This window comes from Oratosquilla oratoria, chromosome 17 (genome assembly GCF_046742065.1).
Source record: "Oratosquilla oratoria isolate Oo_2021 chromosome 17, ASM4674206v1, whole genome shotgun sequence".
Taxonomy (NCBI): Eukaryota; Metazoa; Arthropoda; class Malacostraca; order Stomatopoda; family Squillidae; genus Oratosquilla; species Oratosquilla oratoria.
In genome coordinates this window covers 61850997-61867934 of record NC_134793.1, presented here as the reverse complement: position 1 = coordinate 61867934, position 16938 = coordinate 61850997, and the positions used below count along the sequence as shown (strand labels likewise).

Below are 16938 nucleotides of genomic sequence, written 5' to 3'. Positions count from 1 at the left end.
AGCTAAGGTAGGATATTACAAAGATTCTCTTCAAACCAACAAAAACAATCCCAAAAAACTATGGCAAACAATCAAACAGTTAGGTTCTTCCAAAAATCCAAAAGTAGTAACATTGGTCTTAATGTTAATGGGATTGTTACTTTCGACAAAGTAGCAGTGGCTCAAAAATTTAACTCCTTTTTCACCACCATTGCTACCACCTTCGTAAGTAATTTACCAGTACCTTCAGGTCTTTTTGGCCAAGACCACATTAATAATTATTATTGGAATCAGGGTGTAACCCATGACACCTTTGCTCTGTCTACAGTTGCTAAGGTAGATGTGTATAAAATGTTGAAGACTGTTAACAGGTCTAAGGCTATCGGACTAGATAATATTCCAGCCAGATTTGTGAATGACTCAGCTGAGCAGATTGCTCCCTGTATCACTCACATAATCAATGTTTCGATTCAACAGGGCAAAGTTCCCAAAGATCTTAAATTAGCAAAAGTTATTCCTTTGTACAAGAAGGGTAGCAAAACAGAATCCGGTAACTATAGACCTGACTCAGTGCTCGGTATTATATCGAAAGTCTTGGAAAGAGTTGTTTATAACCAGGTTTATGAATACATTCAAAGTAATAACTTGTTCTATGATTTACAATCAGGCTTTATAAAATCATATTCTACTGATATGTTTGATTAATTTGACTGATTATATCAAAGGTGAAATTGATAGAGGTAATTACTGTGGAATGGTTATGCTAGATCTCCAGAAAGCTTTTGATACTGTAAATCATGATATTCTATTATTCAAATTACAAGCGTTAGGTTTCAAATCAGATGTTATTAATTGGATGAGGTCTTATCAAACAGGTCAAGAACAGATTGTGAATGTAAATGGTACAACATAAAAAACAGCACAAATAACACGTCGTGTCCCACAGGATAGCATTTTAGGTCCGCTGTTGTTTCTTTTGTATGTGAATGACATGAAAGCTGCTGTGAACTGTAAACTGCTGTTGTATGCCGATGATTCAGCCTTACTAGTTTCTGGCAAAGATGTAAATAGGATTGAGATGTTACTCAGTGAAGAGTTATTGAATGTCAGCAAGTGGTTGATGGATAACAAATTGTCTCTACATCTAGGTAAAACAGAATCTATTCTCTTTGGCTCTAATCAAAAACTCAAAAATGCTCTCAACTTAAATATCCAATGTAATGATACTAGTATTCAACCTAAGTCTGTTGTTAAATATCTTGGAACAGAAATTGATCAAAATGTCTCGGGAGAAGTTATGGCAGAAAAAATAATTAAGAGTCAGCTCCAGAACAAAATTTTTGGCAAGAATACAAAAATACCTAGATGTAGAGACAATGGTACAGTGTCATATTGACTATGCTTGTTCTTCCTGGTATAGCAACCTATCTAAAAAATCTAAGAGTAATCTTCAAATATGTCAAAACAAACTAATCAGGACTGTTTTGAAACTCCATCTGCATACTCATCTAGATTATACGCATTTTAAACTGTTAAATTGGTTACCTGTTGAGAAACGTGTTGTTCAGTTAAAGCTTAATCATGTTCACCAAATTGTAAACAACTCTTGCCCCAGTTATTTGTCAGATACCTTTACACTTGTTAGAAATGCTCGTTCCCTGATAACTCGTTCTAGTAGGTCATCTGTTATTGTACCTAGGTTTAATAGTTCGTTAGGGAAAAGTACATTCAAATACACTGGTGTTATTGCTTGGAACTCCTTACCGACCAACATTCAATCAATTGTATCTAAAAGTAGTTTTAAAAAATCAGTTAAATGTTATCATTTAGACACTGTTCTTTCTGAAGAATAGTTTATATGTTTAATTTACACTTCTTATAATCCTAATTTACACTTCTTATAACCTAGCTTTTACTATGACAATCTTTTCCTAGTTTTTATATGAGGACCACAGTGGAAATAAGTCTCTTGACTTTCTGTGCCATCCTCGGATGTACAATTATATGTACTATGTATAATATTGAGTCTTATATGTATTGTACTTATTGTATGATTGTATCCGAATAAAATTCAATTCAATTCAATTCAGATCTGAATAAAACTCAATCTGTGAAGGTTTCCTCAGACCTAGATATCACACAGAAAAAAACAGCAAGATCTTTCAGAAAAAAAAATTTTGGGCGGGGGGTCCCCTTAAGTGTTTCAAAATGTTATTGTCTCTTCAGTAAAAGCTTCCCAGTTAGCTCTCTTGTAATTGGTGTATGTGTGTCTGTGGCCAACTGGGGTGCATCTTGTTTTGGTGGTGGTGATGATTGGAAGGTGGTCAGAACCAAGGGTTCCGACCACTCTCCATGATGTTGTTGGGGGAGCAGAAGGTGATATCAGGAGAGGAGGGAGTGTAGAGGGCTTGGTGTGGGATATGTGTATGATTGTGTGTTGTTCATGATGGTCAATGAGTCAAACTGAGTCTGTATATCAAGCCCTCTGTGTGTGTCAGGGTTGTCGACATACCAGGCCGACGACTTGGCGTTGAAGTCACCACCCATGATCAGGTTGGGGATTGAGGCTAGTTGGCTAAATTGAGGCCTAAAGGTGTTTGGAACTGTGGGGGATTGTGGTACTCCCCCAGGTAGGCGTAGCTCCTCCTTGGGGATCGGTGCCATCTGCGTAGAGCTGATGGCCAGGGGTGGTTGCTGCTGATTGGCCCCCAACTCTTGGGGTTGGGGGGTGGTCCCATGACGTAGACGTTGCAGCTCCAAAACAACACCTCACAAACATAAAAAACAAATGCACACCTAGACTTAACGCACTTAAGTCAATCACTGGAACAACATTTGGACAAAACAAAGAAACTAATATAACAATATACAAACAATGCATACGCTCAGTGATGAATTATGCGAGTCCTGCATGGGCTCCTAATCTCAGTGACACACACCACAACACCCTTCAAATCATACAAAACAAAGCCCTAAAAACAATTACAGGCTGCACAAATACAACACCTACAGACCATTTACATCATGAAACAAAAGTCCTCAAAGTCAAGGACCACCTCGACATGAGAGGCACACAAACACTTGCTGCAGCCACCACAAACACATCACACCCGCTACACTACATAGCAGAACACCCACACACACCAAGAAACATTAAAACTACACCCAAAGACCTTTATTACGCACAGATACTCTCTTCTCTTCCTCCACAACCACCAAATACCAGCCTCCGGAAACATATTCATAATCATATCACTCACCGCTCCATTAACACACTGAAAGACAACACACTGCTGCATGCCAGACCCCCTGATATCCACCCTTCTGAATCCTCTCTCCCACGAAATGACAGAGTCCACTTGGCCAGACTGCGATGCGGTCACCACCCAGCACTTCTAAGCTACCAGAAGAGGCTGGACGACCGTGTTGTGAACAGCTGCCCAGGATGTAACACTTCACCCCATACCATACAACACATAATGGAAGACTGCATTATACACAATCATGCACGCAAACAACACAACATACACTCTATAAAGGATTTGTGGGAAAACCCAGTTTCGGCTGTGGCCTTCCTTGGGGAGACGGGACTGCTCGGACAGACAGTCTAGGGAACGACAACAGCAACAACAACTGTGGGGGATGATTGGGGGGGAATGTACATGTTAACTATTGTCAGTGTTGATTTGTTGCCTTTGCGGATTCAAATGGATTGGATTTCTGTAGTGTTATCTGTGGTAGGGAGGAGAATTTTGGTTGTGGCACTTGTGTCCACAAAACAGATGGAGTGGTGGATCAGGGTGATGAGTCCACCGTCATTGCCGTCGGTCCGGTCTTGTCTGATGGTGGTGTAATTATGAAATGATGGTGTTTTGTGCGAGTGTCTTAGTTTTGTTTCTTGTATAATTGCAATGTGTATGTTGTCTTGTTTAAGAAAGTATTCGAGTTCATGTTTTTTCGTGTTAATACCATCAATGTTGTGTTGTAATATGTTGATGTTGTGTGTTTTGTATGTGTTGTATGTTGCCGTTTGGGGTTGAGGTTGGGGTGTTAATGGTATAGGATCTGGGTTAGAGGGGGGGGAAGGAGAGATTGGGGACAAAGGAAGGGGAGTATTGATTGGGGATAAGGGCAAAGGGAAAATGAGAGTGGTAAGGGCGCTGGCTATGGTTGGGGAGGTGGGAGTGGGGTTACTGGAGGGCAGGTAGAACATGTCCAAGTGTTTGTGTATTTGTTTGTGTCAGCAAGTGTTGTACAAGTGAGGTGGGCCCAGTTTTTGCACATATTGCACTGAACTGAGCCCTTTGTCTGTCTACTCGAAGTAATGGGTTTAGAGCATGTTGGGCATGTGTATTTTGTGGTGGGCCCAGGATTGTTCTCTACATCTCCGGCTAAAAGTAGAAGAAGAGGGGTGATCGCCGGAAAATCACCCCTCAGTGCAGAAAAAACATAATATTGCATGTTGGGAAAAAGGATTGTGGTACTCCCCAAGGCAGGCGTAGCTCCTCTTGGGGATCGGTGCCACCTGCGTAGAGCTGATGGCCACGTCTGGTTGCTGCTGTTTGGCCCCCAACTCTTGGGGTTGGGGGGTGGTCCCACGACGTAGACGCTGCAGCTCCAGGACCAATGGGTTGATAGTCAAAGTTAAACATTCACAAATTGAAGGTCAACAGCATCAATTTCTCCCCTGCTTCTGGAGTCAACAATATATATGGTATGAGGTGTAGACATTGCCACCAATATTGAAGAGGTGTTCACTCTCCACTGAAGATGGTGAGGAGCACAGCATTTTGTTGGCAACTTTTCCAAGTTCAGGATATGAGTTGTGGTTGTCTCTCCACCAACTCAAGGAATCAGTCGCATGGTTCCAGTGGGAGGGAGCGAAATTTATCAATTTTGCTTTGTAGTGTCAGAAAAGATCATCTTCTTAATTTTTTTCTTTGAAGTTTCACTTTGTCCAAATTTGACTAATGTGATTGTGAATTGACAGCAAATCACCTAAACATGAGTCAAAGTCATAGCTGGCATTGTCAAAACACAAAGATGTATTGTTACGTATTTACTTGTCAAAATACATAAAAAAATTCTTTATAAAAGATTCGTATGGCTATAAATTGCTGCGGAGTAAATCTGTCCACCAATTTTTCGCACTTATAAGCGGGTAAAATCGACAGAGTCCAGACACCCAGATGATTTACTCCCATATTACTCTTGCTTAATTTCTATTGTAGAAACTTAGCTGTTAAAAAAAAAAAAAAATTAATTTTATTTAAGAAATACAAAAACAAAATTAATATAATTTGCTCTAACATTTACTCTGACCTGTGCTGCTATTTCAAATGTTTCTTCGGTCGTATGTCCTCATGTCTGCAGATTTTATCACCTCTGCATAATATTTTCAAAATGTGTGTTATGGCACTAGACAGCAGTGTAGGTTTATCACTACCACAGCATATTCCTAGCCACCTCATTCACTATGGTTGTGATGCTATGTGAAAATGAAATAAAGCAATGATTATTTGGTAGTGGTATCTCATATAGCAAAAATGTGCTGCATGGCCCTATGCCATCAGAACAATGAATAATAGCTGAATCACTGAATTGGCATCTGCAAAATATTGCCAATGCTGAATCCCTTTCTTAAAAAAAAAAAATAGGTGGGGACGAAATGGGTGGGAGTGCAATTATGCCTTTTGGCTTTGGCTACCTTCCTGTTAGGGGTAAAGAGGGTAAATTTTTGGAAGTGCACACCTACACAATATAGCAATAGAAAATTAAACATTTTGTAAATTATAATACATCCACATAATATTTTCTTAGTGGAAATCAAGGTATTTTTTTTAGAAATCCACACCCACACAATAGTAATAGAAAATTGAATAATAGTTTTATAAATTATAGCACATCAATGTAATATATGTTATTCTTGGTGGAACTCGTTAATAGATAGTTGCTAAAAGCTATAAATAAACAAACGAAGTTGTGTAGACTCCTTTAGATGCCATCTTTGTTTTGATAAACTTGGAGGTCAGAAATGACAACGACGGCCTGATGACCTCTAGAATTACAGGTACTGCATTACTAAATGCAGGTTAGGTTTGGTAGGCAGGCTTGGTTAAACAAACATGGCATCTTAAGTAGTCAAAGTGGCTGTGTTTGTTTGTTAATAGCTTTTAGCAACTGTTTCTATTATTGATTTCCACCAAGAATAACATATATTATGTTGATGTATTATAATTTACAAAATTATTTAATTTTCTATTAGTATATCATGTAGGTGCGCACTTCTAAAAATTTACCGAAATCAATACTAGAAAAGGTTGCTAAAAGCAATACACTTAGAAACAGAGCCACTGGGGCTGCTTGAGACGTCATCTTTGTTTTGATGGATGCAATGGTTGAAGAAATTCAAGTATGATAAATTCATCTATTCTAACCAAACCTGCATTTAGTAATGCAATACATGTAATTCTATAGGTCATCCTGGTCGTCGTCATCAGGGATATTGGCAGCTGGTTTTGGTATCCAATTGGACTACAAGGTGCACAGCTTTAAGAAATGTTAAGTGCTGATGAATGTACTGAGGGCATATTCCAGATCCTATGGTCATAGTTTCATTTGATAGAGTATTTACTTTTAGCAGGACCCGACAGACAACAGTGTCTATCCTATGAGTGCAGCTTCATTCAATAGTGTATTTGCTTTTAGCAAATTTTCTTTATTATTGATTTCTTCCCAAATTACTATTTAATTTTCTAATACTATATAATGTAGTTGTGCACTTCACAAAAAATACAGGTAAAAGCCCTGGTATATATTTGTCATTGTCCAGTCTTGAGGACCACAATGGAAATAAGCGTACATGCTTTTTGGGTTATCCTCGGCAATTTGCATTTATTATTCCGAACTATGTGGTCTTGTCATTATTTGCACTTCATGTACATTGATTCATTGCCAAATAAAGTCTATCTATCTATCTATACATACATACATGCATATATCAAGGCTTTATCCCCCTTATAAGGGAATTGTATTTATAGTTTTAGCATCTAGGCAACTTTTGTGTGCTTCAAATTTAATATTGGTGTAAAACTACTACATGTATTACAGTATTTCCTATTTACATTTTTGTATACTTTTGTTATCTTTCTTAAGGGATCTCATTGGAAACAAGACCCTTATTGGACTTCTTTGAGTTATCCCTAGTATATCACTATATTCTTACTTGTGACTCAGTCTATATCCTATTCAGTTGATAAAGGCACTTGTTGATCAAGCACCACAAACTCTATTCACTTCAAAGGTGCAGGAAATGGTACATCATTTACTTGTAGAAAATGCTGGGGGGTCACGTCCTCAACATTGGGGTGACACTCAGCCAAGAAAAGATGAGAGGAAGATCTTGCCATGTTGAAGGAAATGCCAGCAGCACAATAAACACCATATCACTGTAAACAAACTTTTTCAAAGTGGCTCCCCAAGCTCTTCAATAATCTCCCAAACTACCTGAAGAACACCACATCCTGCACAGTTGAAGCATTCAAAAGAAGGCTGAATGCCTTCCAACATGAAATTGGACACATCTCCCACAAAATCCTATAATAATATGTTGCCCTACTACAACATACTGGTACATCATAAACCACTTCACATGGCCAAATTTGGATACAACAATTATGTATGAAACAAATTATGAATACATACTTTAATAACAAGTTTCCATTTTCTGGATACCCAATGGCATATTGTAGTTTTCCTACTGGTGCACAATTCCTTCACACACAATGGTACCTGCATTTTTAATGGTCTCACTAATTGCCGAACAAACCGATAAAAGCCGAACAAACCAACAAAACCCAAACAAGGACGGTTTTTGCTCAAATGCACACTTCTATATATATATGGTTGCATTATTTGAACTATTTTCTTTAAAATGTGATTTCCATGTAATATGATCAAAGAGAAGTTACGTTTTTATCCAGCCTGTCCTCAATGATCATTGGTGGTATGGATCAAACTTCACTCTATTAAGTTTCTTACTATTGTGTTATTAGTGTAATAGACTGCATATAGTTGAATTATTTCAACTCTTTTCTTCAAAATGTATGATTTTCATATAATTTGACCAAAGAGAAGTTATGTTTTTAGGGTAAAATTTTACTTTCGACCTTTGTTGGAATATAGCAATACAAAATTAAATAGTAATTTTGTAAATTAAAATGTATCAACGTAATATGCAATTTTGTGTGCGGAAATGAAAATAAAAAAAGTTGCTAAAACAGATTTCTTAAGTAACGAAGTTGTGTACTACGAATGGTACGCCATGTTTGTTATGGTAGATTCCGACGTCGGAGAAATGAAAGAACGATAAATTTGTCTAAACTAAACTAACCTAACCGGTAAAATTTTACTTTCGACCATTGGAGGAATATAGCCATACAAAAGCTGAGAGAGTGGTTGAAAAGCCCACCAACGTCTCTCACGACGACGATGACGAGGACCAGCCGGATGGTATCTAATTTGCAGGTAATGATTTATTAAACACAGGTTAGGTTAGGTTAGTTTAGTTTTAGACAAATTTATCGTCCTTTCATTTCTCCGACATCAGCATCTACCACAACAAACATGACGTACCATTCGTCGTACACGACTTCGTTACAAGAAATCTGTTGTAGCAACGTATTTCTATTTTCATTTCCGCACACAAAATTGCATATTACGTTGATACATTTTAATTTACAAAATTACTATTTAATTTTGTATTGCTATATTCCAACAAAGGTCGAAAGTAAAATTTTACAGTTTTTAGCTTCTGCAAAGTTACCGACTGGTGGTTACAAATTTACCACTAGCCTGCCATCTATGTTCTGCGAGTGCAGATCATCACTGAGCGTCAGGGTTGCCAGATTGGCATTTTTAATGCCAAATTTTGCATTTTTGGCATGTTTTTACTGTGTTTGGCAGGAAAATTTGTAGGGTGGCATTTTGGGGGGGTGTTTTTAAATACCCGGTCGTGATTAGAGATCATTCTTTTACTTGTATCAAGAATTAAATGATGATGTATATGGCTGGACGAATAGTAGCTGTGGTCGGTAATTTAGCAGAGGATAAAAAACGTAACTTCTTTTATCATATTACATGGAAATCACACATTTTAAAGAAAATAGTTCAAATAATGCAACCATATATATATATAGAAGTGTGCATTTGAGCAAAAACCGTCCTTGTTTGGGTTTTGTTGGTTTGTTCGGCTTTTATTGGTTTTGTTCGGCAATTAGTGAGACCCCATTTTTAATAGTATCCATCAAGAGATTCGAGGCCACACAGGCACCTCCCCAGAAAGATTCACAAGAAGACCTGACTAGTGGCTGAGCACAGTGACAATACCAGATGAACTGCCAACACCATGATACTCAAACTCCCACCTCAACATCCTCCCAGAAATCACACACACGGCAGGAGATCAAGACCCTGGAACCAGTCGAGTTCCACCTCAGCTATGCCTATAACAAGCAAAATTCTCCTAAGTAAGTATCTCATTATCATGATTTTCCTAACTATTGAACACTGCACATACCTGGCAGTTGCTTGATAACTATGCAACTTAATAGCTCGCTTTTAGTTACGCTGCAGGCCACTAATAGTATGTCAATTAATATTCTGTCTCTTATATAACACAAAGAAACCATCACATCTCAAACAATATCATATACAAATTTGAAAATCGAAGATGCTAAACAAGTAAACATCACACCTCTCAAAAGTTGTTAACAATTATTCTTTCAACTCGTGTACAAATATTTTGTGTCCTAAATCACAAAACTGTACTTAACAATGAATAAAAAAAAAATACGCTCGTTAACATGCACATTCTCTTGCATTGTTTCATTCAGTCATTGCGCAGGCATTTTGCCAAACCAAAGTGGAGGTACACCTACGGTTACCATTGTTTATTTTTCCTAAATCTAGTTTTCACGTCTCTTATATCAAATACATTCCATATATATATACTTTACCTTGAATCTGGACATGTCCAGTCTCCTTCCGAAGGTTTATATTTGCTAGACATTCTCAAATTCCTTAAAAACAATGTGCTGTTTACTCTAGTGTTCTGCTACCGTAGACCTGCTAGGGTGACGGTCGAACTAACTAGATTTGGGGAGCATCGAGGAATGAACACAGGAGATTTGCAAAATACAAAAAATCACACAAAAATAGTTAGATTATATTTACTAAATCATATGATTTACTAGATTATAAGAGCATCAATATGGCTACCATTTTTTATATTTTATCTTGAAGAGAATTACACATTTAAACGATAAACAGATGAGGAAAAATCACTTTGCAATAATATTTGTGAAACAACTGAAGTAATTGTATGTATACGTATAAAAAGAATAGTAAACACATGACCCCATGTAATTGAAAAACTTTTTTATTCACAATATCAAATGCAATATTCATTATAAATAACGGATACGATATTATACTTACGTTTGTGAGACACTTCTACGACGCACATGGTTATACCAAATTTAATCTCCCTATTCTGTTGTGCGGATTCTTGAAAAGCAAAATCTTATTCATTCACACATGTAATGGTTAAATGAAATAACCATTCACATAAATATATGAATCAAGTTAAAATATTTTCAGGTTTTTAGTACAAATTCTTATGAGAACATGGCGATATAATTTATTAAGTCATTGTAACGCTTTCCAACAAATTAAATATGTGTTGTTTTATAGTGAAAAACTTGTACTTCGATAGATAAGCCACGGAAAATTAATAAACGAAGAGTATAAAGATACATCTGTCGGAGCACATGACACTGTAGTGTTCTGGTATGGAGGGCAAACAAGGAATGGAATCAAAGCAGTGTATTTTCTCTTTATTGGTTGAATCAGGCGAGAATGTGGCGAGTCTGAAATCTGGAGCTGGAGGTCCTCAATCCGGTGTTAGGGGAGAGAAGATCTTGGAGCTTGTCCTCGATCCGATGCTAGGAGAGAGAATCAGAGAAGGCCTTGGAGTTATTTTGTACGAGCTGTTGCTATTGCTGGTGGTGAGGCTATCTAGGAAAGATCATTCGCTCACGCGGAATCGGTTTGTGTATTTACCTAGTTGTATTTTACGGGAAAGGGAGCTATGGTAGGGGAAGAATGTCTGTAAGAAAATTAAAAGATGGTAGTGCATAAAAGAGGGCTATTGCCAATAAGCGCTTTTTGCATGGGCGATAAACTAAGGCCCCTTTCACACTAGGCAATTAGTGACCGTCACTAGTGGCGGTCACTAGTAGCCTAGTGTGAAAATCTCGGGCAACTGCAAACAACCAGTGACTGTCACCGAGTTGTAGAATCCTTTCTCATCGTCTCATTAGTCGAAAGAATGGCATCAGTGGAGGAGGTGCTACTGTTGGCTTTGCTGGTCAAGAAAAAGAGACGGTCGGTGACGGCAACTGCCAGTGACGGTCACTTGTTACCGGAGAGGGCAACAGCCATAGCCTGTTGAGCAACCGGGCAACCGCAGTGACGTAGTGTAAAAGTCTCAATTTAAAATAATGGTAGGCAACTAGTGGCGGTCACTAGTTGCCTAGTGTGAAAGTGGCCTAAGGGGCGAATGATGATGGTGGCTCGGGAGAAACGGGCAGGGAGCTTGGACGGCGTTGCCGACGCCTGTGATTAAAATCACCAAAAGTTGAGAAAATGGTAGGAGTCGCAGTAATGGAGAAAGGTTGAAAAAAAAAACGGAAAAATATTTAGTGGGAGGTAAACTGAAATGAGAAGATGTAGTATGAGAGAAAGTTAAAAAGGAAGCGAATTCTAGTCGAAGCAAAAGTACGTGTAGATGTTTGTACGTGGGGCGTAGTTATGTTCGTGAGAGATGTGTGCATGTATCTTACGAGAAGTGAGTAGGGTTCACTTTCCGCGTGTGGCGATGCTGATTAACCCCAAGCTAGGCAGCACGTTCCCGATTAACCCCGTGTGAGGCTCAGCGTTCCTGATTAACCCCAGGTAAGGCAGTGGGCAGTATTCGAAGCGTAGTCAAGAGAGTGGATCCGATGGCAGTGTGATGGGGGCTGTAGAATGTGTGTTCTCTACGTTGGAATTGGTGGTGATTGAAACTCAGGCCGAGTTCTTGGTCTTAATCGGTTCTGTTCTGTTCTATTACATTCGGTTGTCGTTCTTGTTCTAACTACTACATACACAGCAACACCCCCAGGAAAGCTCGGAGGTTGCCAGAAACATATACACATACAAAATATTTACAAGGGTTGTCAATGAGGAATACTGAAACCCCAAGAATATTTTGTTGTCAAAAGGGTGTAGTCAAGAAAGATCGGTTAGCTTGGTCTAGAAGTCCCTAGGGAGCTTCGTAGCTTTCGTCGAAACCATATCTTGTAGCATATTGTGCGTGCGCGCGTGCACGCCGGTATCGAAGGGAGACACAGCTACGAAGTTGCGCAAGTCATTGAAGTGTTGTAAATGTTGACTATAACAGGGCCGGTGGGCGAGTGTTGGTTTATCTCTTTTCTTCCAAGCACAACTCTGAAAGCAGAGAATTACGTGACTCGGGGAACGCGTGTATTTGTCAGAACTGTAAACCCACTCGCCAACATCTGAGAAGAGGCCAGGCGTGTGCGGCTGGTCGACAGGAGAGGTCAGGCACCTCCTCCCCCACGACCGGCCGGCGAAGAATTATGAGCGTTGGCTGAGAGAGCTCGAGTGAAGGGCGACGACCGACCTCTGCTGAGCCAGCGAGTGTGTGTGTGTGTGTGTGTGTGTGTGTGTGTGTGTGTGTGTGTGTGTGTGTGTGTGTCTTTTCTTCCAAGCACAACTCTGAAAGTATAGAATTACGTGACTTGGGAAACGTGTGCATTTGTCTTATGTGTAAACCCGCTTGCCAGTGTCAACGAAGAGGTCAGGTTTATGCCAGACCGGTCAGCAGCCAAGGAGAAAAAATCTCCTCCGCCGCAACCGGTCGGCGAAGATTGATGGGCGCTGTTGAGAGAACTGGAGCGAAGAGCGATGTTTAACCTCTGCTGAGTCGGTGTTGGTTATGTGAGGCTGTCTTGCCCTCCGTTGGCAAGAGGCCGTCTTTTGAACCTTGTTAGCGGCTCACAGTCAGGTCCCAGTTCCTGACTAGTCTTCTGATTGGCCGCCTTTCCTTTGGCTATGGGCCAATTGCGAGCTCTGGTGAGTGCGCGCGCTTCCGTTCGCGCTCGTGACGTTATCTGTGCCGTCTCGGTCTGCGTGGGAGACGGTTGTCTCGGATGCAGCCTGTGTTGGATAGAGTACCGCCACTACACACACACACACCCCTCTTTGGAAGCGAGGAGCGCGGGGGGTAGGGAGTCACATGAGTGGAGTGGCAGTAGCGGGCAGGCCTTCTGACCAGGAGGCCGGAGCGGGTGACTGTGCCATCGAGCGAGATCTCTGGAGAGGATGGGCTAGATAATGGAGAAGAAGGCAGCAGCCGGCTGTAATAGTGATCATAGGTTTGGCAAGATGCTGGACATGGAGATGTGGGGATAGACGGTCAGATGAGTGGAGTAAAGGTGAAAGCGGAAGTGAGTCGCGGGGGTGGAGGTAATGTGTTGAGGATTAGGGGAAACGATTATGGTGGTATGAGGGGATGGGCTGGTTTGCTGTGGGCTAGTGGCAGGGATGTGTTGTAAGAGGGAAAGGAGGGTTGGGATGGGAAGATGGAGGGAGGTGACCTAGTTTGAGCCCGTCGATGGAAATGCGGTCTGGCTTAGAACCTCGGTCAGTGAGGAAGTGCTTCGCTGACCTATTGATGACCCTGTAGAGTTCATCACACGGGCGCTGGACAGGGGCTCGTCTGAAGTCCCGCCTGACGAAGACATGATCCGCTGACTCGAGAGATGGGGGAACATAATCTGGGTTTGTGTGTGTCGTCCGTGGTGGTGGTGGTGGTGGGGTGTGTGTTTCTTGGCAAAGGTCTCCCAGAGTAGTTGAAGGAGGGTGTGTCGATCGGGGTCTCCGACAGCAGGGGTGGCTATCTCCCCGGGAAGGTGAAGGTCCTTTGCATACACTAGCTGGGACGGAGACACGTCGCCGTCAACCTTGGAAGTACTACAGATGGAGAGGTGCACGAGAGGAAGGGCATAGACCCAACCATATGAGGGTTGATGTGACTCTTTCAGCTGGCGGTGGAACTTTTCCACGAGTCTGATGTCTTGTGGGTGGTATGCAGTGGTCCGGTTGCGGTGAGTGCCCCGGAACTGGAGGAGTCTGGACCAGAGATAATATTCAAACTGGGTGCCCCTGTCGGTGATGGTGAGAGGGGCGCCGAGTCTGGATACCCAACCTAAGAGGGAGGCACGGGCGGTTGTCTCAGCAGAGATGTCAGGGAGAGGAACTGCTTCCGGCCACCTTGCGTACCTGTCGATTCAAGTGAGTAGGTAACGTATGCCACGAGAGGGAGATAGGGTGCGGGGAAGCGATGGAGTGAAGCATGTACGTGGCGCATCACCTTTAATGACTGACAGATAAGACAGGTACGGGTTCATTCTCTGACGTCTTTGTTGATTCCAGGCCAGACGACGCGATCCGTGAGGAGACGTTGTGTTGCCCGAATTCCAGGATGACTGTGGTCGTGGAACGCCGAGAACACATCCTTGCGATGACAGGCCGGGATGAATGGTCGGGGTTTGCCTGTAGATATGTCACACCACACTGGTGCGGGAGTATTAGGAAGCTGTCGAAGCTGCAGGGAGGATGTGTTATCCAGGCGGAGGCGATGGAGTTCTTCGTCGTTAGTCTGGGAGGCTGCGATGAGTGCATAGTCGATGCGTCGGTGGTCAGGGATGACGCTACAGGTGATCCTGGGCAAGGCATCGGCTACATAGTTATCTTCTCCCTTGATATATTCGATGTGAGTATCGAATTGGGACAAGAATGACAGCTGCCAAGAGACTCTCGGTGAGTGGTGATCCGATACCCTATCCAGTGTGTTGGTGAAAGGCTTTTGGTCGGTAAGAATGGTGAAAGGGCGTCCTTCTAGAAGGTAGAGGAAGTGCTTGACGATCGAGACAATGGCACTGTAGCGGATTTGGGAAGTTTCCAGCTGTTTGGAGAAAAATGCGATCGGCTGGAGCTGTCCGTTGACCTTCTGTTTGAGTGCCGCAACTATGGCTGTAGAGGAGGCGTCATTGGTAAGGGTGGTTGGGAGCATTAGTCACCGGGTAGGACAGGCGGGTTACGTTTGCCAATTCAGCCTTAATCTGCCTGAATGCTTGAGTTGATTCAGGAGACCACCTAACGGGTAAGACCAACCGCTTGGAACAATTTTGTTAAGGTTGTTCAGAGGTGCAAGTTGGGTGGTTGCATTGGGGATGAATCGATGATAATAATTGACGATCCCTAGGAATTGGCGTAGCATTTTGACTGATGATGGTATATATATATATATATATATATATATATATATATATATATATATATATATATATATATATATGTATGTATATTTTATATATATACATATATATATGTATATATATATGTATATATATAATGTATATATATATACATATATATATACATATATATATATTTATATATATATATGTAAATATATATGTATATGTATATATATACATATAAATATACATACATATATATATATATATGTATATATATATGTATATATATATATATATATATATATATGAACATATATATATATATATATATATATATATATATACATATATATACATATACATATACATATGTATACAGTATATGTATATATATCTATATCTATCTATCTATCTATATACAAATATATATATACATATATAATATATATATATATATATATATATTTACGTGTGTGTGTATATTGGACGTCGTTGTATATATATATATATATATATATATATATATATATATATATACATATATATATATATATTTATATATACACATATATATTTATATATACACATATATATATATGTATATATATATGCATATGTATATATATATATATATATACACATATATATATGTGTATATATATCTATACATATATACACACACATATATATATATATATATATATATATATGTATATATATCTATACATATATACACACACACATATATATATATATGTATATATATATATATATATATATGTTTCATTAAAAGTGATGGCTAGTTGTGCATTAATAATTTTCTTAATGGTATTTTCCATATAAGGATTTGTTTTCCTTAGTAAGGAAATTTATGACTTGGCTGTATGTAGTCATATTAGCTAGATCGCGATTTCGGGTTCAAGACCCTTCTTCAGTAGCTATAGGGATAAGAATTAATCCGAATATTCTAGTAAAGATCTAAGTTTTATACTAGAGTTCCTATACTTGCTAATCACTGGGGGAGGTCACCTGGTGTTACGGGCAGGGACGAAATGTCACGTGCGCTAGGGAGCCTCCGGGTTTGTGTTGTGGCGGAATGTGGCGTTTTGTCTCGTAGTTGGACGAGTGGCGTTTTGTCTCGTATTGGCGTTTGTGGTGTTATGTCTCATGTTTTTATTTGTAACGGTTTGTCTCATGCTTGGAAGGGCTCTAAGGTCTTCTGCTTGTACATTTAGGTTTGGGCTCAACTCTTTAATATACAACGCTTCTAAAATTGGGAGGCGTCTATCGTCAGTACATAAATCCAAAATCTCGGTGTTTTTCTCTAGTGTCTCTCTTGCTAGTGTTATGCCGTGGGCTTCTCTTAAGTGATTTTTAAGGGCTCCAGATGTCAGGTGGTATGAGAGGCGACGGGAAAACCTCATTGTCGTCATGCCAATATAGGTAGATGGGAGGGCATCACAGTTCCCTCGTGTACATGTGAACCTATAGATGACATGTGATTTCTGAAGTTCCTTTCTCTCTTGTAGGGGCTGCCCAAATACACTGACAATATATATATATTTATACA

At 40.0% G+C, this 16938-nt stretch overlaps 1 protein-coding gene across 2 annotated transcripts in view; it reads right to left on the bottom strand.

Annotated features, from left to right (window-relative positions):
- Positions 1 to 10129, bottom strand: part of LOC143034672 (uncharacterized) — a 95186-nt gene extending 85057 nt beyond the window's left edge. For both annotated transcript variants that reach the window (XM_076201039.1, XM_076201040.1), the window contains exon 1: positions 9996 to 10129. In XM_076201039.1, the coding sequence (XP_076057154.1) occupies positions 9996 to 10048 (53 nt within the window). In that variant the 5' untranslated portion in view covers positions 10049 to 10129. The remainder of the gene's footprint in view (positions 1 to 9995) is intronic.
- Between the last annotated feature and the right edge of the window lie 6809 nt (positions 10130 to 16938).